Source organism: Triticum urartu, chromosome 7, assembly GCF_003073215.2.
Source record: "Triticum urartu cultivar G1812 chromosome 7, Tu2.1, whole genome shotgun sequence".
In the NCBI taxonomy this organism is placed as follows: Eukaryota; Viridiplantae; Streptophyta; class Magnoliopsida; order Poales; family Poaceae; genus Triticum; species Triticum urartu.
Genome location: NC_053028.1, coordinates 338,003,064 through 338,027,729, shown reverse-complemented (window position 1 = coordinate 338,027,729; position 24,666 = coordinate 338,003,064). Strand labels below are relative to the sequence as shown.

The window sequence follows — 24,666 nt, the reverse complement described above, 5'->3', positions numbered from 1 at the left end:
AATGCGTAATTATGTACGCGCGGCACGAACAATGTTGTTGGGTTGGGATTGAGGTGGCCGTCGTATTGCTACGCGAGCTCAGATCGCGCCAGGCGGTCTATTTGTCGATTGCCCCGAGCGCGCTTGAAGGTGTCCGGGCTTTGAAACACCGAACTGGTAGATTGCCTTGAGAGGCTGCTTTGCGCTTCTGCTGCAGGGCCGCGGTGTGCTCCTCTGATCGGAGAGAGCGCTCTGTGTTTCCATTGACTGTAATAACTCCGCGAGGTCCTGGCATCTTGAGCTTGAGATATGCATAATGTGGTACCGCATTGAATCTAGTGAATGCGGTTCGTCCGAGCAGCGCGTGATAACCACTACGGAACGGGACTATATCGAAGATTAACTCTTCACTTCGGAAGTTATCCGGGGATCCGAAGACCACTTCTAGTGTAATTGAGCCTGTGCAGTGGGCCTCTATGCCTGGAATGACGCCTTTAAAGGTCGTCTTTGTCGGTTTGATCCTTGAGGGGTCTATACCCATTTTGCGCACTGTATCCTGATAAAGCAGGTTCAGGCTGCTGCCGCCATCCATGAGGACTCGAGTGAGGTGAAATCCGTCGATGATTGGGTCTAGGACCAGTGCGGCGAATCCGCCGTGACGGATACTAGTAGGGTGGTCCCTGCGATCGAAGGTGATCGGACAGGAGGACCAGGGGTTGAACTTCGGGGCGACTGGCTCCAGCGCATATACGTCCCTGAGCGCACGCTTCCGCTCCCTCTTGGGGATGTGGGTTGCGTATATCATGTTCACCGTCCGCACTTGCGGGGGAAACCTCTTCTGTCCTCCGGTGTGCGGCTGCCGGGGTTCTTCCTCGTCCTCGCTATGCGGCCCCTTGTCCTTGTTTTCGGCGATTAACTTGTCGGCCTGCTTGAACACCCAACAATCCCTGTTGGTGTGATTGGCTGGCTTGTCTGGGGTGCCGTGTATTTGACACGAGCGATCGAGTATACGGTCCAAGCTGGACGGACCCGGCGTACTTTGTTTGAATGGCTGTTTCCGCTGACCGGGTTTAGAGCCTTTGAATCCGGCATTGACTGTCGTATCCTCAGTACTTTCGCCGTTAATGCGGCGCTTATGCTTGTTGCGACGTGACCAGTTGTTGCCTTCCTTGGTATCTGAGGTACCATGGTTCTTTGATATGTTGTTACTGCGAGCCAACCAGCTGTCTTCTCCCGCACAAAAGCGGGTCATGAGCGCTGTGAGGGCTGCCATAGATTTCGGCTTTTCCTGACCAAGGTGCCGGGCTAGCCACTCGTCTCGGATGTTGTGCTTGAAAGCCGCTAAGGCCTCCGCATCCGGACAGTCGACAATTTGGTTTTTATTTCTAAGAAACCGAGTCTAGAATTGCCTGGCCGACTCTTCTGGCTGCTGAATTATGTGGCTCAAGTCATCGGCGTCTGGTGGTCGCACATAAGTGCCCTGAAAGTTGTCGAGGAATGCGGCTTCCAGATCTTCCCAACAGCTAATGGAGTCCACTGGCAAGCTATTAAGCCAATGCTGTGCTGGTCCTTTGAGTTTTAGTGGGAGGTACTTGATGGCATGTAAGTCATCACCGCGGGCCATGTGGATGTGGAGGAGGAAGTTCTCAATCCATACCGCGGGATCTGTTGTGCCGTCGTATGATTCAATGTTTATAGGTTTGAAACCTTCTGGGAATTGGTTCCATTACTTTGTCTGTGAAGCATAAGGGGTGTGCGGCGCCTCTGTATTGGGCTATATCACGACGCAGCTCATATGGGTCATGCCCGCCGTGTTCGGCCCGGCCGGATTTGCTTTTACTGTATCCGGCGTGACGTTTACCGTCTCGTAGAGTAGTGCACCCTTGTGATCCGTAGATCAATCTTGAGTGCTTTGCTTTGTCCTCCAATATGTCTCGCAGGTCTGGCGTATCTCCCCATGCCTTTTTCTTTGGATGGCGTTGGGGTGGAGGCTGAGCTTTCGGCAGGAATGCCTCTCTATCGCGGCCACGAGGTGGCCGGTCAGCCGTATCATACGCTTCTTCCCCCATTCGGGGTAGTAACCTGCGCCTTGGGTAACTCTTGGAGGGACGCTCGAGTTTATATTCCTCGGCTGCGAGGACTTCATTCCATTTGTCAGCTAGCAGATCTTGATCAGCTTGAAGCTGCTGCTGCTTTTTCTTCAGGCTATTTGCCGTGGCCATATGCCTGTGCTTGAAGCGCTCTTGTTCGACGGGATCCTCTGGTACGGCGAATTCATCGTCGCCGAGGCTTGCCTCGTCTTCGGATGGGGGCATGTAATTGTCATCCTCCTCCTCTCCGCCAGCCGCTCTCTCAGGAGAGCTGGCTCTTTCATCCTCCTGATCTAACTCTTGCTAGAGGGGGTTTTCGTTGTCTTCGGCGCTATCCGAAGTGTTATTATCTCCTGTGCCGATATCACCACTTTTGCTTTGGCGGGACTTAGAGCGGCGCCGCTGACGTCGGCGCTTGGGTTGCTTCTTGGAGGGGTCATCCTCCGCTATCTCGTCGCCGTTGCCTTCATTGGTTGTATCCACCATGTATATGTCATATGACGAGGTGGCTTTCCAGTGCCCTATAGGTGATGGTTCATGTTCGTCTCCTACATCGTCGTCCATGCCGTCGAAGTCGAGCATGTCGGTTAAATCATCGACAGTAGCTACAAAGTGGGTGGTGGGTGGGCGTCGAATTTCTTCGTCGTCTAGTCGGATTCGATTGGCAGGGGCGCGGATGGTTCGGGGTCCGGAGGAGAGTCCGGCACCTTGGAGTCACGGGCTGCGCAGAGGATGATGCTGATGTTCGGCTCGATCGCCGTTGAGACTGCAGCCCCTGAGGTGGTGTCTAGCCACCCGTCATCGATTAGCGCAGCTGGCTCCGAGCTAAGGGTCGGAGCTGATGCGGGCGCGGACTCTGGGGTACCGTCCGATGGCAGAGCTAGGTCATACCCATTGCGACAGTGTGGCGCGCCCGGCTGTGGCTCGAATCCGTCGAAGATCAAGTCCCCACGGATGTTGGCCGTGTAATTCAAACTTCCAAATCTGACCTGATGGCCAGGGGCATAGCTTTCAATCTGCTCCAGATGGCCAAGCGAATTAGCCCGCAATGCAAAGCCGCCGAATACGAAGATCTGTCCGAGGAGAAAAGTCTCACCCTGGACCGCATCGCTATCGATGATAGTAGGATCCATCAAGCCTAACAGCGATGACACAGAGGAACTCTCAATGAAAGCACCAATGTCGGTGTCAAAACCGGCGGATCTCGGGTAGGGGGTCCCGAACTATGCGTCTAGGCCGGATGGTAACAGGAGGCAAGGGACACGAAGTTTTACCCATGTTCGGGCCCTCTTGATGGAGGTAAAACCCTACGTCTTGCTTGATTAATATTGAAGATATGGGTGTTACAAGAGTAGATCTACCACGAGAGCAGAGAGGCTAAACCCTAGAAGCTAGCCTACGGTATGATTGTATGTTGTGATTGTTGTCCTACGGACTAAAGCCCTCCGGTTTATATAGACACCGGAGAGGGTTAGGGTTACACAAGGTCGGTTACAAAGGAGGAGATATCCATATACGTATTGCCTAGCTTGCCTTCCACGCCAAGTAGAGTTCCATCCGGACACGAGACGAAGTCTTCAATCTTGTATCTTCATAGTCTATCAGTCCGGCCAATGGAGATAGTCCGGCTGTCCGGAGACCCCCTAATCCAGGACTCCCTCAATTTGCCTTTGTGATCTACTTTTATTTGCCTTTATTTTCAGATCTATTAATCCAAAAACCCAAAAATACTTTGCTGCACTTTATTTTATTTGCAATCTATTTATTCAATCTATTACAACTTTTTTCCATCGCGCACCAATTTCTAGCACCGTTACCCGAAAGGGATTGACAACCCCTTTAACACATCAGGTTGCGAGGATTTGTTATCTGTGTGCAGGGGATGTTTACGTTGTATTGCTTGGTTCTCCTACTGGTTCGATAACCTTGGTTCCATATCTGAGGGAAATACCTACCGCCGCTGTGCTGCATCATCCCTTCCTCTTTGGGGAAATACCGACGTAGCTTCAAGCGACATCAGCTATCATCACATGGTCATATACCAAGTTCATGGGAATCTCTTTTCCGCCTGGTCCCTGAGGTCCAACTCGGGCCATATGGTTCGGATCGAGTCCGGTGTAGCGCGTTTTTAACATCGCCCATGCCTCTTGTGCACCTTCCCGGCATGCGGACGCCTTCCATAGCTTGAAACGGCGTCGGACACCTTTGAATAGGTTCGCCAACCCCTCCGTACTTTCTGGAGGGGCATCGGACGGCCATAAAGCCTTTGCCATACTTCTCATAGCTTTCCAGGCTCGTTCATGTACCACGGACAGTTCCTTAAGCACATCACCTAGAAATCCGGATACTTTCTTTCAGGCCGACCAGTTAACACACCTGCAACAACAAAGTAGTGACAATCCGAACTATGGGACACTATAAATCCTTTGGATGGTTCAAAAGGTCATATCGAATATGCCTCCTTTTAACTTCTTGTTTTCTTTCTGCGTGGCCGATAACTGAGCCTTTAAGCTCTTTATCTCTTCGGCTTGCTTATCTTTTTCCTCCTCGAGCTTTTTCTTTTGATCGGTGGTCATTGTGGCTTTCTTCATCCCCGCCAGCTCCATGGTGACGACATTCAGCTTCGTCTGGTTTGTTTTCAGCTCCTGGGATAGTGCATTGTTCTTCTCCCTAAGAACCTGCAGGTCATAATGATCCTTAAATTGGTTGGCCTAACCGCTTCAACTCTCGGGGGCTACTGGCATATATCTATTAAATTTGCTATTACCTGCATATACTTTGAGAATAGCTGAGTAACTCCGGCAAGTCCGTCCCGGGCTGCCCGGATATATGCATCCACGGAGCTGAGGGCAGTGAATTCCTATTTAGTAAAAATTGGAGCGCGCATGGCCTCTTTTAGTCGGCGATGATTCATCATGCTCTCCACCTCTGAATTCATGACGGATACGTCATCCGAATCCTCATGAGGGGGTGGATCTAGTACTGTATCAGCTCTCGTCCCGATTGACGAGCCCGTAGCCATATTAGCCGATACACGGCTGGCAGGACGTTTGCCTACGGTTTGCCATGTGCTCTTCCTAACATAAAGGCGGAGAAGTTTTACAATTTGATCTCATGCTTAGGCACATATCAAAGGGCGTACCTCTTTGAAGAAGGAGGGGGCTCGGCGGCGCTTTTGGTTTCCGTTCGTTTCGAACGATCACCCTGCGTAGAGGCCGCTCTCGATGGAGTATGGCTTGCGGAGTGCCGATCCTATAAAACACATTCTAGTGTAAGGGGTAAGGTGTAAACATGGGCTCCTTTTTGAGGAAGTTTTTCGAATACTTAAAATGGAGAAGGGGTAAAGGCGCGGGTAGTCGGCCGTAATTGCCACCTCCGAGCCGTCAAGGCTCGCCTGATAAAATACTCCATCATCAAACTCTATGTATATATCTGGATCCTCGCGGAAGCCGGGGTCTTCGTTACGAGCGTGATTTTTTGGCTGTGGGGAGGGACAATGAATGTTCTCAACCTCCTTCCTCCATGACTGTTTTAAGACAATGCTACCTCTTGCGCACTGCGTTGGTTTTCACCAAAGAGGAAGGAATGATGCAGCAAAGTAGCGTGAGTATTTCCCTCAGTTTTTGAGAACCAAGGTATCAATCCAGTAGGAGGCTATGCGCGAGTCCCTCGTACCTACACAAAACAAATAAATCCTCGCAACCAACACAAATAGGGGTTGTCAATCCCTATAAGGCCACTTACGAGAGTGAGATCTGATAGATATGATAAGATAATATTTTTGGTATTTTTATGATAAATATGCAAAGTAAAATAAAGGCAAAGTAAATAGCAAAGGAAATAACTAAGTAGTAGGAGATCAATATGATAAAGATAGACCCGGGGGCCATAGGTTTCACTAGTGGCTTCTCTCGAGAGCATAAGTATTCCACGGTGGGTGAACAAATTACTGTTGAGCAATTGACATAACTGAGCATAGTTATGAGAATATCTAGGTATGATCATGTATATAGGCATCACGTCCGAGACAAGTAGACCAACTCCTGCCTGCATCTACTACTACTACTCCACTCATCGACCGCTATCCAGCATGTATCTAGAGTATTAAGTTAAAAACAGAGTAACGCCTTAAGCAAGATGACATGATGTAGAGGGATAAACTCATGCAATATGAAGAAAACCCCATCTTGTTATCCTCGATGGCAACAATACAATACGTGCCTTGCTGCCCCTACTGTCACTGGGAAAGGACACCGCAAGATTGAACCCAAAGCTAAGCACTTCTCCCATTGCAAGAAAGATCAATCTAGTAGGCCAAACCAAACTGATAATTCGAAGAGACTTGCAAAGATAACCAATCATACATAAAAGAATTCAGAGAAGATTCAAATATTGTTCATAGATAGACTTGATCATAAACCCACAATTCATCGGTCTCAACAAACACACTGCAAAAAGAAGATTACATCGAATAGTTCTCCACAAGAGAGGGGGAGAACATTGTATTGAGATCCAAAAAGAGAGAAGAAGCCATCTAGCTACTAACTATGGACCCGTAGGTCTGAGGTAAACTACTCACACTTCATCGGAGGGGCTATGGTGTTGATGTAGAAGCCCTCCGTGATCGATGCCCCCTCCGACGAGGCTCCGGAACAGGCCCCAAGATGGGATCTCGTGGATACAGAAAGTTACGGCGGTGGAATTAAGGTTTTGGCTCCGTATTTGATCGTTTGGGGGTACGTAGGTATATATAGGAGGAAGGAGTACGTCGGTGGAGCAATAGGGGCCCACGAGGGTGGAGGGCGCGCCTGGGGTAGGCAGGCGCGCCCGCCTACCTCGTGGCCTCCTCTTTTCTTTCTTGACGTAGGGTCCAAGTCTCCCGTGTCTTGTTCGTTGAGAAAATCACGTTCCCGAAGGTTTCATTCCGTTTGGACTCTGTTTGATATTCCTTTTCTTCGAAACCCTAAAACAGGCAAAAAACAGCAATTCTGGGCTGGGCCTCCGGTTAATAGGTTAGTCCCAAAAATAATATAAAAGTGGATAATAAAGCCCAATAATGTCCAAAACAGTAGATAATATAGCATGGAGCAATCAAAAATTATAGATACGTTGGAGACGTATCAGACAACAAGAACAATTTGATTAGCATGCCTCGATAACAAGGAAAAACAGTGCTGATAATCAAAAACTTACCCATTCAATGGGGTTGTACATGGAAAAGCCTTCTCGGCAGTTTAAGCGAAGGAAGTCTTCTTTCTCCCCCTTATACAGATCGGCCAGGATTATGACCAGTTCGGCTAGGGTATCTGGGCCCTTGCGCCTGTAGCGAGATGCGTCGTCTTATCCATTATAACTCCATAAAGGAGTTACTCTGGACTAAAGGGGCCGAATACATCGTTTTATTGCGATGGCCATGACTTCGATTATCGAGATCTTGGAATGAGCCAGTAATCTGACCTTGCTGACCAACCTCTTTACCTCCACACTGTCTTCCTCCTTGGGACTCCGGGGGCGCCAATTAAGGTGTTTCTTCAAAGGAGCACTGGAGAATTCGGGGAGGCCGTGCCGAACTGGGTCTGGAAGGGGGACGTCCTCAATATAAAACCATTCCGAAGACCATTCTTGGGATACCTCCTTGGGAGTTCCAATAGGGTAGCCTGATACGACTATGCGCCATACTTCGGCACCGCCCACTTCAAATATGGACCCCCCTCGATGGCGAGGGACGAGGCAAAAGAACTTTCTCCATAGTTCAAAGTGGGCCTCGCAGCCCAGAAACAGTTCGCAGAGAGCGACAAAGCCCGAGATGTGTAGAATCGAACTTGTGGTGAGGTTGTGCAGTTGGATTCCGTAGAACTCCAACAGGTCCCTGGGATGGATTGGAAATCCTAAGCCCCGCAAGAGAAACGAAACGAAGCATACCCTCTCCTCCTTGTTGGGGTTGGGGAAATTTTCTGCTAGCGCATCGTTGCCGATCAAGGCCAATCCCGCTCGCACAGGGACTAGATCTATGAGAGGGAGATATCCCTACGTCTGAAGTCGACTCAGGTGAATACGGGACACTGAGCAGCTCCGCTAATCACCCTCTTGAGGGCCATGAGGGCGCGAAGAAGAGCTGGGAGCGCTGGCCATGTTTTGAAGTTTTTCGTGGCTAGTTTCTGATGTTTTCTGCACGATGTGGATGGCACTTGGGGATCTAACCTCTTTATATAGGCACCGCCCCGGTGTGGTCAGGGGTTTATTTGTAAAGAATTATTATGGACCGTTCGCATTCGCCCGGCGTGTGGAAATCGAGGCGATGACAGGGAAGGAGTCATAAAGGCAGAACATGAAAGTTAGGGGCGGACTGTTGTCCGTCCGGGGTGTAATGAAGAACCCGCCTTGCAAAAGCCGAAGACATAAGCCGGATACTACATCGTCAATTAAAGGCAAGTTCGGGGGATACTGAGGGAGTCCTGGATTAGGGGGTCCTCGGGTGTCCAGACTATTTGATATGGGCTGGGCTGATCGGCCGTGAAGATACATGCAGAAGACTTTCCCCGTGTCCGGGCATGACTCCTATATGCGTGGATGGCAAGATTGGTGTCCGGATATGTTATTTCCTTCCCCCACAAACCGACTCTGTTAACCCTAGGCCCCTCCGGTGTGTATATAAACCGGAGGGTTTAGTCCGTAGAGGCCATCAGAATTCTCACAGGCTAGACAGTTAGGATTTATCCATTACGATCTCGAGGTAGATTAACTCTTGTAACCCCTATACTCATTGAATACAATCAAGCAGGACGTGTGTTTTTACATCCTTTAAGAGGGCCTAAACCTGGGTAAATATCGTGTCCCCATCGTCCTTTGTTACCATTGATTCTCAGATGCACAGTTCGGAACCCTCTACCCGAGATCTACCGGTTTTGTCATCGATAACAGTGACAAGGTTGGAGGTGTCAAAGTGGAAGGTGCTAAGGTGGATCGTCAGTTTGGGCTCAAGCTGAAGAACTTAATCATCTTCGTCCAGTTCATCGCCATTGCTATGTTATGGTGTTGGTGTGCTAGGTGTGATTATTGTGGATAAGCTCATCAACTAGGATACAAGGTAAGCACACCATGTACGCCGTATGCAACCAAACGCCGTGGTTATGTGTTGCTTGAGCCAATACAGACAACCAAACAAAATGCACTTACGTATTACCTAATGCAGGGACACTAGATGCAGGCAACTAAACAACTTGCAGATAATAAATTTGGGGCTGTTTTTGCTTAACCAGATTGCGTTGAGTTGTGTATACAATACATCTACTGTTCAAAACTTGAACCAAACAGGCCCTACATGTATACGCACGTCGCGACCGATGTCTGGTAGCCACCTCGATGTCCTGATCCAAAACCGGGTGCGGGCCCCCGAGGCCGGAGCCCGCCGTGTACTATACTACCTTTCTCCGGTTCCCTGCGCGCGCCCGACAACGCAACCAAAAAGAACTCGTTCCAAATCTACGCACCCGGCGAGAATCCCCACGCCGGCGACGGCCGCGCCCGACCCCCGCGCCGCCTTCCTCGCGGCGCCGCGGATCCAACGAGGTAATTCACGGCGCGTCACCGCGCGCGGGTCTCGCCTCCTCCTCCTCACTTTGCCCCCTTCCTCGCGACCGCTTCTCTCGCGGCCTCCACCTCTCTCTCTCTGACTCTCTCTCCTCCCTCCCGTGGATCTCGGTCTGGATTGTGCCGATCCCTCCTGCGCACGAGCGGCTCTCCCGTGGTCTCTTGGCGTCCCGCCGCCGTCGTCGCTTGCTCCGGTCCGCCACGGATTAGGCAGGCGCGCGGTCCGAACCGCCCGTCGTGCTTCTTAAGAGAGTCGGCGTCTGCCTGGTCGGTTCGGGCATTGCAGCGTTGGCAGCGAGCTGGATTCCTGGCCTGGATAGTTATTAGATGCGACGCCGTAGAGCGCGCCTGGATTTGCCTGCATTGGGCGTCGTCAGGTGTCTGCCCTGTCGAATACCTCGAGTGATTATCTTTCAGATTTGTCTCGATTAGGTCCGTTCCGTTGGCGGAGATGCTGCTTTTAGTTGATGTGGATTTGTGTAATGTGGTTGTGCTCCTTGAATCTCAATGTCTGATGGCATGATGCTGCATTGCAATGGGGAATTCCTTCCATAGTTGTGTTTCTAGTGGGCTATGCTTTATATCCAAAATTTCAAACTAGTGGGCTTGCTTCATTTTATTCTTGCTTTCTGTTAGCGCTGGAAACCATTCTCCTGCTTTAATTGTTAAGTTCCTGTTATGTCGTACTTCTCGGAATATGCTGACTTGGACAATTTTTAAATTTTGTTGGTGCAGGCATTTGCCAGTGTTTGTGGTTGTAATTTGTGGTAAAGTCTGAGTAATCAACTTTAATAAGACATTCTTGAATATGGTATCAGTGAATGTTGGGTTAGTACATTATGTATTGGACCATATATATGGGACTCTCCTTCATCGCACGAAATTAGGAACACCATTTTTCTCAAAGGGATGGGGAGGTACCAAACTTGATTTGTTAGAGAGGATGGTGAAGCAGCTATTCCCTGAAGCACCTTGCCAGAACTGGCCACCAACTGCTGTGCAGCCTAAATGGAAAACAGTTTGGGAGACAAAGAACTCTTGTCTGCGAGAGGGTGTTTTCCGGACAACATGTGATGAGAGGCTCATTGATGCATTGCCTCCTGAGAGCCACAATGCAAGAGTCGCTTTTCTTACACCCAAGGATGTCTCACCAGAGAAGATGGCTTGCGTGGTCCATCTGGCAGGTACGAACTTTGTAACCCGATCTTACTCTATCATGGTGTGCCATTATCATATAGTTAGATAAATATTCTTCGTCTTTGAATTAGTGTTGGACAGGATCCATAAACCGGTGTATATATGTACTTCATACCATATGCAGCGAATCATCACTTCAGATTTTTTTCCAATCCACCAGACTTCAGAAAATATTCTTTTATGCCTTTGACATTTAGATATTATTACTGGTTGAACGGATCAATGTATTTTATGCCTATGTACTTTGGTGACATTTAGCTTTGTCACCTCGTTTCAGAACAGAACCAGTAGATTTCTAAAATGCAGCAATTCAACTTTTCCATCTACTATCTGAATAAAATGGTGAGAGATTTTCTAGTTTTAGAATTTCTGTTTCCATAATGTGACTTGTTTTCCCGGATCCTGCGCAAGCGGGAGCTACGTGCACCGGGCTGCCCTTTTTTTTATAATGTGACTTGTTTTCTACTAACAAGCATGATTGTGTTGATGCCCTGTTTTTCTTGGAAGTTCTCACTACGATTGTTTTCTTAATACCTGAGATGATCTCCAGTTCTCCCCCTTTTAACCAGGGACCCACATTTAGTGAATCAAGTTAAGCCTTTCTTCAATATTTTAGGCACCGGTGATCACTCATTTGAGAGAAGGCTCCGGCTTGGTGGACCTCTTTTGAAGGACAATATTGCAACCATGGTTCTTGAGAGGTGAGGTTTGTACAACAGGGTACCTTGCATTTTTGTCAATTTTCAGTCTTCCTGGCTGGAACTGATATCTCTAATGAAATGCAGCCCCTATTATGGACAACGACGTCCTAGCATGCAGCATGGGGCCAAGCTTCAATGTGTGAGTGACTTGCTACTCTTAGGAAAAGCCACTATTGATGAAGCTCGCAGTCTCTTATACTGGTTGCAGGCTGAGGCTGGTTATGGCAAGATGGGCATATGTGGGCTCAGCATGGGTATGTACTTTTCTCATTAAAAAAAGGAGTCCTTGCTTGTCTCCACTATTTTGTCTTAGTTTCATTAGAAAAAATGTCATATGAAAATTACTAGTATTGTGTTTATTTCAAAAACTTTATTCTGAGACTATATAGGAATTCCTTATTTATGAAATATTTTGCCACTTGTTTTCATAAGCATTTGTTTGTTAATAACAGGCGGTGTACATGCTGCAATGGTTGGATCCTTGCATCCTACGCCAATTGCCACACTACCATTTCTTGCTCCACATTCTGCTGTTGTACCTTTCTGTGAAGGACTTTACAGACATGCCACAGCTTGGGAAGCACTGAGGGAAGATGCAGCAGCATTAGCTAAAGATGCAACTTCTTTGACTGAAGATGCGGCATCCGGTATCAGCATTGAGCAAGTAAAAGACAGATTACGGTCAGTGCTGTCTCTGACGGACGTCACTCGATTTCCCCTACCGAAGAATCCACAGGCTGTCATTTTTGTTGGTGCAACGGTTAGTGCTACTCACTTGTTCTGTACCATATATATCCAAATGTGATTAATGCTACCTGGGTCTTCTACTTACAACATCGTAGGTAGATTTCCTACAGAGTGCTTTCATTACTAGTTCAATATGTGTTTTGCTACTATTTCAACAACAGACGTATTATTTACAGCACCTAAAAAGTGATAATATATATGTTTTCCGCATCACTTTTGTCATAGCATGAGTGTTATCCGAGCTGATCCGTTCAATGATCATCCACACCTCTGTTCATTAGCTTGTTTCTGTAATCTGTGCTCTGTGCTCTGTAGTGTTGAGTGAAACCTTTTATTAATATCAGAGATCAGAGTGTCTATTGAAGCTTGGTTCCAGTCTAAAGCCATGTATGTTGTCCTTGTTTCAGGATGACGGTTATATTCCTAGACACTCGGTCATGGAGCTCCAGAAGGCATGGCCGGGCTCGGAAGTCCGGTGGGTGACGGGAGGCCATGTGTCCTCTTTTTTACTCCACAACGACTCGTTTCGCAAGGCCATCGTCGATGCCCTTGACAGATTGTAACAGGGAGATTCTTGTGTACCCATGGTCACACCAATTGAGCCCTGCAAGCTTGACAGATGCATTTCTTGTTGTATTTTTTTAAAGAGAGCTGAGATATGGCACATTAGTTGTTGTAACTTAATTAAGAGTTTGGATTAAACAAGTGGGAGAATGAGATGCAGTGAGTATCAAAATTAGTGGAGAGGTTGGCCCATTGGCTGTAGATCACATTTGTAACACAAATACAGTGACTCGTTGATTTGTTTAACTGGCAATAAGATGATTCACAATGCTGAGAAGCAGAGTCAGTCCAGCATAGCAAACACACAGATTACAGTAGGAATGTCAGTTCTTATTTTTTATACTGCCAAATTGTCAGCTGCACGTTAAAACTTACTCTTATATATATACACAATTACCAGAAGTAACTACCAACCACTTGTCGAAGGGGCAAGAAATGGATCATCCATCATCTGATCACCTCTATCTGAAAACCTAATTACCTTTTCTTCTATGCTGTGTATATGCCTAGCTAGCTGGCCGGCCAGGTGACGATGCATGTAGGATTTCATGGATGGAACAGCCGGCCGCCGGCGCCGGGCGGGGCGGGCTGGTCCTGGCGCGGCCGCGCCAGCCAGAGGGAGCTGAGCGCACGGAGGCGCTGCGAGTAGTCGGCGACGGCGAGGAAGCACCGCGCCGCCTGCCTCGCCGTCAGCACCTGCGGCAGCCTATGGAGCGTCTGCAGCCTCAGCGCGTCTGCCTGCATCATCACATCACATAGCAAACGGAACAGTTATCAGGTGCACTGACTGAGCGCGCGTAAGTCACTCGTGTAGGTGTGGCACCTGTCTGACGAAGGCCTCGAGGGAGGAGAGGTTGGAGATGGCGAGCGACATGTGGGCCATGTAGGCGGCCGTGTCGGGGTAGGGGGAGATGAGCGCGTCGGAGGAGACGGTGTCGGAGAGGGAGCGGTACGTGGCCTGGAGCTCACGGTCCAGAGCTTCCTCGCGCTCCTGCGCCCATCGCTGCAAGTCGTACATGCCCGCCGCCTGTTGCTCCGTCAGTGGCTCCATATGCCGCGCCATAACCTGCATTTTTATTTCCCATTATAATCTACTACACCTGTTCCTAAATATATGACGTTTTGACAGTTTAAATATTTATGAACGGAGGCAGTAGATGTGTTGGTCTGATAAAATTATTTTAAGACAAGGTTCACTGTCAACTGCATTGATCTGTTCAGACTTTTTGTACACTGACGTGTCAAAATTGGAGAAGTACCCCCCCCCCCCCTCTATTTCTTTCTACTTCGCATTAGGTTTGTCTTAAGTCATTTTTTTTTGCTAAATGTGTATATTAAAAATGGTATCTCGAGAATTTCATCGAAAAAATGATATCTCGAGAAAGATGAGAGATAAGGTGAGGAGGAGTGGGGCGTGGTGGTGACTGATGGTCGGACTGGGCGGAGGCATGGGGATGGACGGCGCCGGCAGCGGCCACCATGCTAGATTGTTTCAGAGACCTTCTTTTTTAATTGCCCAGCAATGAGGTTGTGGGAGATAATGATGAACGAGGCAAGACCTTATCTGTAAATGTGGAGAGATGTGCGATTTTTATTTGTAAAATTGTCATAGTTTGCTTTCTATCCGTTGGATGTAGATCGGACGGTCTATATTACAAGATGACAGACACACCATCATCACCAGCTCGGTTTTTTATAAGAGTAGAGATGGGACAGATGAGTAGTTTCATATTTTATATATTTAGTATTGAAGATATTAGATATAAATAATTTTCTTTATAAACTTGATCAATGCTTTAAATGTTTAATTTTTTAAAAATTCTATACGCACTACATTATGAAACGGATGGAATAATATCCCGTTCCATTTAGAAGCTAGCCAATCCACATACACGTCGACCTCCCATATCTAACCTCCCTCCTTTACCAACTCTCGCGGCCAAGTACGCTTTCTTCCGGCACAGAAATAGCAATCATAGGCGTCGATCGGTCTCTACTGATTAATCTACCTTAGCCAAAGACTTGTGAAGGCCCGACTGTTCCATCAGCTGCTCTGAACTGGGACCTCTCACCTACTTAAGATTAACTAGTGATAGGCGATAGCTAGCTAATCCATCATATAATACGTCTCTCTCTACCTAATCTTCTGAAGAGCTGCATGCCTTCTCCGGTCTCTTCACCTTAATCATCAAAATGATAATACTAGCTAGTAGCATTTGTTCATCATCCTTTGTATCTGCTTGATGCTACATTTTAAGCTAATAAAAGAGTCTTTTTATTTTTTTAAGAACATACTTTATTGAAAAAAGAAAATAATAGCACTTGCATATCCTCAACAAATGTATGTAAACACATACTCCCTCCGTTTCTAAATATTTGTCTTTCTAGACATTTCAAATAACTACTACATACAGATGTATGTAGATATATTTTAGAGTGTAGAATCACTCATTTTGCTTCGTATGTAGTCACTTATAGAAATGTTTAGAAAGATAAGTATTTAGGAACGGAGGGAGTATGATATATTGCATATATGTTTAATCTGTCTCTTAATGATGATCAGCCAGCTTATATGTCATGCATGCACTACAGCTGTACTCTTAATTCCCATGCAAAAATCCAGAATTATTGTACGTACCTTGATGAGGTCCGACGGGCGGGAGCCGCCAATCCAGATGAAGCAGCGCTCGGCGGCGGGCAGCCACATCCCGGAGACGAGGTGGAACACGTCGGCCCTGGCCACGGCGGACTTGAGCTCCGCCAGCACCACGTGGTGCGCCGCCGCGGCGTCGATGAGCTGCCGCAGCAGCTGCTCGCCGTCCGTCACCGCCGCGTCGTGCTCCACCCCCTCCGCGTCCACCGCTGCCCGCAGGTGCCGCATCATCCTGTCGTGCTCGTCCACCCACCTCGCGTACTCCCCGTCGAACCATGCCGCCTCTGCTAATTCATTTTATTTATGGAATTATTTAGTTTTGCCATGCACGTACAAGAGAGACCACATATTGTTACGAAAAATATGGAAGTATTGAGCGGAAGGAAATATATTTCTGTGTGATGGCATATACTAGTATATATGGACCGAACAGCTTAGGGTTTAGTTCCATGCATGCCTGGGCTTAGTCCTCCAATGCCAGCTCCACCACCCAAGATTGCACCCTTAGTCAAAGAGATGGATGAAAAAAAATATAGTTAGGCGGTGATAGAAAAAAAAGGTGCAATTAAGACATAACTTAATTATAGATACCCAGCTTAATTCTTGAGTCATTATCTTAGGTGGTGTTTGGTTATCTAGTCCTAGGACTTTTTTTAGTCCCAACTAAAAAGTCCCTACTCCCTAAAAAGTCCCTCCCTATTTGTTTCCAGAGACTAAAAAGTCCCTAGTCCCTTCCTAAAGGTTATCAAATGACCATATTGCCCTTAGTATATATAAAAATAACAATCAAACAACACCATGGGGTGGCGGGCCAATGGGTGCATGGAGGGGCATTGCTGAAAAAGTTTCAAAAAGTCCCAAAAAGACTCTTCTTGAGAGTCTTCTTCATTTAGTCCCAAATGCCTAGTTTAGTCCTAAAAAAGTCTCTCCCGTTTGGTAAAAAAGTCTCTAAGAGAGACTTTTTCTACTCCCTACACAAAAAAGTCCCTGAAAACAAACACCCCCTTAAACTGAATGCATGGCTACAGAGTTTAGATCCTACTTTTAGTATTGGTGTATATTAAGTTTAAATGTTAGAACAATTAGTGGTTATACTAGAATTTCATTTACCTGATTTATTCACTGGAAGTTGGCTTTTGATACTTTTATAGATTAGATACGCACTTCGGCTTAACCTCATGTACTCTTACCACCCTCTGGACGTCTTTAAGTTTCCATGTACGCGACAGATCTCTCCCACTATGGTGGTGGCTATTTGCGCATACGAAAACCCAATACTTACGAACATAGGTTACATATCCCACCAACTACCCCCACCTCCCCGCGTCCTTTCCCTGAATTTCACCGGGCTCCCCCCACCCCTATTGGCTTGTAGATTTAACGTTGTTGTAGATTGGGTCCGGTGGTGTAGCATCTCTCTTGCACATACTTGCTTCACAGCTGTTGCGTACGCTTTTAAGTCTCTGTTTGTTTCAGCTTTGGAAGATAGCTTTGGTCTGGGAAAAGCTTAACTTGAAGCAAACAACTATTTTAGAGCATTTGTGGAATCACAACCCAAAGCTGATTAGTGTTATTTCCAGTGTGATTGGCCAAAGCATGTCTCGATGTACTTCATAATCAAAATTGTTTCCCTACCTCCCATGCCTTTGGTGTTTGGTCGTAATTATGTCATAAATGCCACCGCATGCACGACCTATCTCTCCCTTTGCCCCTCGCGTTTTCCTTAGCTGTGTGCTTTCATAATTGTGTTGCCAAACAACTAACTTTCACTTGAGCAACTTCCTCAGCACAACAACTTTGCCAGCACAACAAGTCCGCATCTGAATATGTCTGTAGCCCAAACAAACAGGGCCTAAAGCCAACTCTCCAAAGCTGCTTCTTCCCTGCATTTTCGACCACCTTCTAGCCCATCATTAACGATTGTAAAGCCCCACTCGAGCATTTCGCCAGTCAGATGCTGAAACCATTGTCGATCTATTGTCCATCGGAAATCACGATCCTAAGCCCATCTGACCTGCCCACACATATTATTGTACCTAAACTGGGAGTATAGTACATAGGCGTGCACATGGGATTTGCTATACCTACGGATAACTTCCCACGGGATGGAAGTTACGGGATGAGTTGACACAAGATGATTGAGAAACGAGGGGGAGGAAGGCCCCACCCTACAAATTAGGGGGAGCGAGATTAACGTGGAGCTGTTTCCGTAAGCCCCGTTTCGTAGATTTTCCCCGTAAGTGTAGGATTTTTGGCGTGCACATAGGCATGCATATAGCTTCGTAATTATCAAGGTATTTTTAGAATGTTCACAATCATTGAGTTGATGTCGAGCTGCTTGTGCTGCCACCAACTTATTTTCCTACCTCCATTCATTGTCGATATACTGTCCATTGTACACATCACTCGATTTGAAAACCATAGTAGCCATCGTCCTTACAAACTTCATGCAGTGTTCTCCTTATACTCATGTGCCAAAGAAGTATATCAGTATTATCGCCTCTCATGGATATTCTTTCGTACCACTCCCACCCCACCTGAAATCTATGGTTAACATCATGTGGAACCTCACTCATACCTCTGAGACACCAAAGTCATCGCCACGCGGAGCATAAACCACGATGCACGGTGGCGTAGCTAGGGTGATGGACAGGATGGTCCATGGGCTACCCCGAGATTTTTCCCCATAACTTGTATATTGTAGTAAAAAACATTTTTTTTGTATTGTGTTCTACTGCTAGGCCAACACCACTGACGACATGGCCCGTAGAAAGGTTGAAATTCAGACGTTTGGGGGTATATTTCATCTAGTGATTCATATCAAGATCTATTTTATATCTTTGTACCTTTCCCTTTTTGTTTTTTCCCCTGGGAATAGAGAGTATGCATACCTGAGCGCTGCATCTTTGCATCTCCTGCTCCATCTGTGACAGCCTGACCCTACTCGTCTCCAAATTTTGAATGTAAGCCTACACATGCGCAAAAGACAAACAGAAAACCAATCATATCACAAGTCTATAAGAAGCGTACTTGTCATGAAGAAATGTGGAAACCTTTGGGGCCCTAGCGAGCTTGACAGTACGCACAACTTTTAGGTGGTAGTAGCAGGTTAACTTCAACGTCGACCCCAATTCTACACACCAAACAACGCGGACTGCCAAACCACTACTGTGTACGTGTTTTAACTTGGGACTCGTCAGGTTATTGCAGTGATTAACCAGGTTAACCAACCATACATACCTTCTTCCTAAGCCTGCTCTTCCTCGCGGCCTCCCTGTTCTGCGCGAGCCTCCTCAGCGTCTTGGCGTCCGGCGTCCTGGGGCCCTCCTGCTCTGAGGTCGACGGCGTGCCGGCGCCGCCGCTTCCGCTTCCTTCTCTCTGAAATGGTAGCGACATCACAATTCACGACACAGAAATGTCCCGAGCAGTGTGCATGTGTAGAATAGCTAGGGAGCTAACCTTGACGGTCGCCTTGCCGCCCGGTGCCGTCATGGCGGACTGCTTGGACGGCGGACGTTGCGGTTTTAAATTAGAACTCGCGGCGACGATGTTCGACGTCGAGGTGGCGGCCTTCGGAGAAGGTTCGGCAACGACGTGCATCGGCCGAGAAGGGAAGATGTTGAGAGTCTCTACATGCACACGTGAAGAGAAGTCTAACGCGACTATTTCAGAATATAACACTGGTGCGCGCGGCGGTGGTAAATTTCCAAATGGAATATATATGGTTTCACACTCCTATTGAGGAGGAGAAATAGAAGGGGAGGCACCCCTCAAAAAAAGGGGAGGAAATGGCTCTGCTCGGGCAACAAGGAAAGATGATCATCTTTACCGTCAAAAAAAAAAGGAAAGATGATCATCTTGTGCAAGAACACACATATCACCAGGTGTTTCTTACACGTCATTCTCTCCAACTAGAGAATATCTTTTTGGGGAAAGAATTGTCATATACTCTCTCCGTTCACAAATAAAAGATGTTTTGGATATTTTAATATGTACTACATACGGACAGAAATGAGTGAATAAACACACTAAAATGTATCTATATACATCTGATTCAGAAAAAACATATTAGAACATCTATTTGTGAACGGAGGGAGTGTATTACAGAAAATAGAAGCTCTGGGGGAAACAAGGAAAAAGATCATAATATCTCATCAACATCGTTGCACAGCCTATGCCGAAACTCAACCAGGCATGTCAAATCGTGGTAGATGGCATACTTTTCCATGTGTGCAACTTATCGTCCAAAAAAGTATATATTTATGGCAGGAAAAAGGTATTGCATCTATCCCTCCCTTGGAGCTATATATGTGTGCATCCTCAATATCTCGACTAATTCTTATATTGTGTTGTTGCAGGGCCAGATGTAAATAGTATCATCTTATATTAATATATTACCCTTTGTCGGAAAAAATAATTTTAATTGGGTATGCTATATGTGCATTCCACACATGGTACCACCAGGAACACCTCACGGCTTTCATGTGCGGGGTGTGCCTCAAAGCTATATATTCAGGCTACATTAATTCAGTATGTCAACCTATTAAATATTGTGAAGTTATATCAGAGAAATTATAATCGATTAAGCATGTCTTACGTGGTTGCTCTTGAACTGATTGGTTATCCTGGCTGTTGATGTAGAGGAAGAGGGCTTGATCAAGTTCTGCCAAGTCCTCGTATCCACCAGGGTCCTTTCTGCTGCACTTGCACAAATTAATATAGCGAAATATTGCAAAAAGATTATCATGGTCATCATGATAAGTTGAACATAAACTTGTAGAGGAAGAGGAAATGCTTGAATTAAATAAACTTTGAGATTCTTATTGAACATATCCATGAGAAGTGCTCTCTTACAAGATGAACAAGAAATGATACTTTCAACACAATTCTTAGAACTTAAAAGGCAATATGGAAACTGGAGAGAAATGCTGAAATTCTTGAGAGAGAGAGAGAGAGAGAGAGAGAGAGAGATGAAAGTTTATTATGGTAGCAAGTCGGGCTAATTAGCTGCAGCATCGCCTTCTTTACATTTGGACCAAACAACATGAAAATAAGTCAATATATACACGTACAGAGACTGTGAAACATCATCTTGAAACTAAGATGCTAACTTCATCCTTAAGCCTTCAGATAAGTTATTTACTTGTTTGTGAAAGACCAACTTATGCATCATAACTAATACACGAGAATAACTCCAAAAGCTTAAGAAAAAACAGAAAAGAAATATTATCAACGCGAAAAACATCAAGAAAAGAGCTCTAATTACTTGTCACGAAGAAAACAAGAACATTTTATGGTGTTAGGGTTTACATGATGCTTCCATGGATGGACGAGGTAGCAGCGGTAGAAGCTTGGATCATCTCGGCGTGCGCTGAACAAGAAGCCTGCTCATGCGGCTGTTGCCATGGCCTATCCCCCATGAAACACCTCCCAGTATCAATCAACTCTATAAGCTTGATATATCTTCTCAATCAGCTCAAGAAGCAGCTCCAGCACCTGTTCTTCACATCTGAAGTCGGATTAATCCAGCAGATCAGCATAATCACCGGTAATCGCAGACCGCCGCAATCCGATCCTTTTTCCGTAACTTTCCCCCTTGTTCCTAGCTATGGCTGGATTCGTTAGCTTCTTCTGACCGGAAGCTGGCAAAGGATAGAAGATGACTTGTATAGCCTGAGGTGGAGTGCGTCTACAAGAAATATAAGGGAGTGGTTGCAAACCTTGGAAAAAGGTAGACAATAATTAGACTTTTATAAAAAGGGAAGAATACGATGTGTGATTAGATCGAGCCGAGTCGGTAGCAAGGACGACTTGTTTTTTATGCACTTGCTATGTCAAATGTTTGGAATTCATAGATGAGTACTAGTGGATTACTATTTAAATGGTGAATGTTTTTTTACGGAAGTGACGAAGAAACTAAACTGCATGCATCCACCCGTTTTATTCGACTTGTTATTTTGTCAGGATTTAGGTTGGGATTAGTTGAGTTTTGGAGCACAATTAGGTTCTGTGCATCAGCAATAGGATGGGACCGACCATAAATATTTGGGCTATGGAGATGTACTAATTGAGTTTGTGTGCGTATTCTTAGTACTACATAGGTCCATAATATGTTCTCTTCTTTTCTTGGGCTGGTAGTAAAATGTTCTCTTCCATAATGAAAGGACTATTTTATTTTCTTTACCAGCATATTTATATATCTCTATATAACAAGTGATGTGTGTTAAACAAAGTTCTGTAGCGTGACAGGGTCAGGAGATCTACATTACTTGCACCACATGCATTAGGAAGTTAGAGAGGATATTTATCTTGTAACCATAGTCCTTATCTCTACCTCTTTCTTCTCTGTCAAGATTGTAATCTCACCTGTATGCGATATCCCACATAACAACGCCCCTCGATCACGATGAGGTAAGACGCTTTCGCCTAACGTACATGGTAATCAGAGCCTCCTCTTCCAAACCCTAGCTTTCACCGATCCCCATAGTGCCAAGCCATGTCTTCCTCTAGCGCCGCCCAATCCAACCTCAACGGCCAGGTCACAGAGAAGCTCTCCCGGACGAACTACGTCCTGTCGCGAATGCAAGTTACGCCGCAGCTGAGGGCAGCCGGGCTCTTCGGCTACGTCGACGGAACTATGCCGGTACCCACGCGCCACCTCGTCACCAAGGACAAGGGCGGCAAGGAGTCGACCGAGCCCAACCCTCTCCATCCCATCTAGGTGCGGGAGGATTAGCAGGTGCTCGGCTACCTCCTCAACAACCTCTTCAAAGAAGTGCTGATCACGGTGACCGCGGTCACCACCGCGCACGCCCTCTGGGTGGCGCTCGCAGGCTTGTTTTCCTCTCAATATCTGAGTCATGTAAACAACATTAGCACTGCCTTGATCAATGGATAGAAGCGCAACCAATTGGTTGCTGCATACTATGCTTATATGCGTGGTCTTGCCGATGAACTCGCCATGGCCGGCAAGCCCATCCAGGATGATGAGCTCATCTCCTACCTGTTGCATGGGCTGGACATGGACTACCAGCCCCTCGTCTCCACCATCGACGCCCGCGTCACGCCGGTCTCCCTCGATGAGTTGTACGCCATGCTGAGCAATTTTGATCAGCGTGTCGCTCAGTTTCACAGCGCCCGCGGTGGCTTCAAGTCCTCGGCCAACGTGGCCACTCGCGGGTGCGGTGGGTACTCGTCTCGTCATCGCGGTCCTCCTCGACACAAGGGCAAGCAAGGCGGTGGCGGCTCCAGCAACTCTAGCTCCCGTGGTGGACGCCCCAACTTCACCAGCAACAGGGGCCGCCGAGGCGGGGGCGGCAACAGCTCGGGCAGATCACGACCCGATGCTGTGCGCTGCCAGATCTACGGCAAGCCTGGCCACACAACCAAGGACTGCAGGTATCGCTTCGATGAAGACGAAGCCTCCTCTGAAGAAGATGACAAGATTGCCGCTGCCGCCGATGGATCATATGGCGTTGATACTAACTGGTATCTCGACAGCGGTGCAACAAATCATCTCACGGGGAGCTCGAGAAGGTGACCCTACGTGAAAAGTACCACGGGAAGGATCAGATTCACACAGCCAGTGGTGCAGGTATGAACATAAGTCACGTTGGTCATTCGGTTATACGTACCCCTTCTCGTAAAATTCACCTTCGAATTTTTTTGCATGTCCCTAGTGCCAACAAAAATCTTCTATCCGTTCACCGCGGTATCATTGACAATCATGTCTTTATTGAATTTCATCCTTTCTTCTTTTTGATCAAGGATCAGGCCACGAAGAAGGTACTATATCGAGGTAGATGCATTCGAGTGTTGGAAATATGCCCTAGAGGCAATAATAAATTGGTTATTATTATATTTCCTTGTTCATGATAATCGTTTATTATCCATGCTAGAATTGTATTGATAGGAAACTCAGATACATGTGTGGATACATAGACAACACCATGTCCCTAGTAAGCCTCTAGTTGACTAGCTCGTTGATCAATAGATGGTTACGGTTTCCTGACCATGGACATTGGATGTCGTTGATAACGGGATCACATCATTAGGAGAATGATGTGATGGACAAGACCCAATCCTAAGCCTAGCACAAAGATCGTGTAGTTCGTATGCGAAAGCTTTTCTAATGTCAAGTATCATTTCCTTAGACCATGAGATTGTGCAACTCCCAGATACCGTAGGAGTGCTTTGAGTGTGCCAAACGTCACAACGTAACTGGGTGGCTATAAAGGTACACTACAGGTATCTCCGAAAGTGTCTGTTGGGTTGGCACAAATCGAGACTGGGATTTGTCACTCCATGTAAACGGAGAGGTATCTCTGGGCCCACTCGGCAAGACATCATCATAATGTGCACAATGTGACCAAGGAGTTGATCACGGGATGATGTGTTACAGAACGAGTAAAGAGACTTGCCGGTAACGAGATTGAACAAGGTATCGGGATACCGACAATCAAATCTCGGGCAAGTACTATACCGCTAGACAAAGGGAATTGTATACGGGATTGATTAAATCCTTGACATCGTGGTTCATCCGATGAGATCATCGTGGAGCATGTGGGAGCCAACATGGGTATCCAGATCCCGCTGTTGGTTATTGACCAGAGAGTTGTCTCAGCCATGTCTGCATGCCTCCCGAACCCGTAGGGTCTACACACTTAAGGTTCGATGACGCTAGGGTTATAGGGAAAGTATGTACGCGGTTACCGAATGTTGTTCGGAGTCCCGAATGAGATCCTGGACATCACGAGGAGTTCCGAAATAGTCCGGAGGTAAAGATTAATATATAGGAAGTATGGTTTTGGCCACCGGAAGTGTTCCGGGCATCACCGGTAGTGTACCGGGACCACCGGAGGGGTCTGGGGGTCCACCGGGAGGGGCCACCAGCCCCGGAGGCCTACATGGGCCAATAGTGGGAAGGGACCAGCCCCTAGGTGGGCTGGGGCACCTCCCACCAAGTCCCAAGGCGCCTCCTAGAGGGGAGGGGGGCAAACCCTAGGGCAGATGGGCCTTAAGGCCCACCCTAGGTGTGCCTCCTCTCTCTACCCCCTTGGCCGCAACCCTAGATGGGTTTTGGGACTGCCGCCACCCCTAGGGAGGGAACCTTAGATGGGGGCGCAGCTCCTCCCCTTCCCCTATA

General features: G+C 47.0%; 2 protein-coding genes and 1 pseudogene across 6 annotated transcripts; 2 read left to right on the top strand and 1 right to left on the bottom strand.

Moving 5' to 3' along the window:
• The first annotated feature begins 9,481 nt into the window (after window positions 1-9,481).
• Window positions 9,482-13,169, top strand: LOC125517978 (protein ABHD18). Its single transcript, XM_048682943.1, has 6 exons — window positions 9,482-9,638; window positions 10,395-10,843; window positions 11,473-11,557; window positions 11,642-11,811; window positions 12,010-12,317; window positions 12,712-13,169. Exons 2-6 carry the CDS (start codon window positions 10,468-10,470, stop codon window positions 12,865-12,867), a joined length of 1,095 nt encoding a protein of 364 aa, XP_048538900.1. The 5' UTR covers window positions 9,482-9,638; window positions 10,395-10,467; the 3' UTR covers window positions 12,868-13,169.
• On the bottom strand, window positions 13,081-21,224 carry LOC125517976 (transcription factor TGAL9-like). 5 transcript variants are annotated; one of them, XM_048682938.1, is made up of 10 exons: window positions 21,018-21,224; window positions 20,832-20,930; window positions 20,119-20,219; window positions 18,981-19,174; window positions 18,762-18,899; window positions 18,413-18,490; window positions 15,979-16,024; window positions 15,507-15,805; window positions 13,692-13,934; window positions 13,081-13,606 (listed from the first exon to the last, which is right to left on the bottom strand). In XM_048682938.1, exons 1-10 carry the CDS (start codon window positions 21,059-21,061, stop codon window positions 13,415-13,417), a joined length of 1,434 nt encoding a protein of 477 aa, XP_048538895.1. In that variant the 5' UTR covers window positions 21,062-21,224; the 3' UTR covers window positions 13,081-13,414. The 5 variants fall into 5 exon arrangements, with proteins under 5 accessions (XP_048538895.1, XP_048538896.1, XP_048538897.1 ...); XM_048682939.1 differs by having other exon boundaries at window positions 20,119-20,216; XM_048682940.1 differs by having other exon boundaries at window positions 18,981-19,150; window positions 21,018-21,223.
• Window positions 21,225-22,494: 1,270 nt separating this feature from the next.
• Window positions 22,495-22,633, top strand: LOC125526149 (annotated as a pseudogene).
• Window positions 22,634-24,666: the final 2,033 nt, after the last annotated feature.

Coding starts and splice junctions, on each gene's coding strand:
- LOC125517976 (XM_048682938.1), bottom strand. CDS start 21,061: ATGCTGATCTGCTGGATTAATCCGACTTCAGATGTGAAGAACAG. Junction 20,220..20,831: donor TCCATCCATGGAAGCATCAT/GTAAACCCTAAC, acceptor GTGCAAGTGCAG/CAGAAAGGACCCTGGTGGAT. Junction 19,175..20,118: donor ATCAGTTCAAGAGCAACCAC/GTAAGACATGCT, acceptor TAGTCGCGTTAG/ACTTCTCTTCACGTGTGCAT.
- LOC125517978 (XM_048682943.1), top strand. CDS start 10,468: ATGGTATCAGTGAATGTTGGGTTAGTACATTATGTATTGGACCATATA. Junction 10,844..11,472: donor TTGCGTGGTCCATCTGGCAG/GTACGAACTTTG, acceptor TCAATATTTTAG/GCACCGGTGATCACTCATTT. Junction 11,812..12,009: donor CATATGTGGGCTCAGCATGG/GTATGTACTTTT, acceptor TGTTAATAACAG/GCGGTGTACATGCTGCAATG.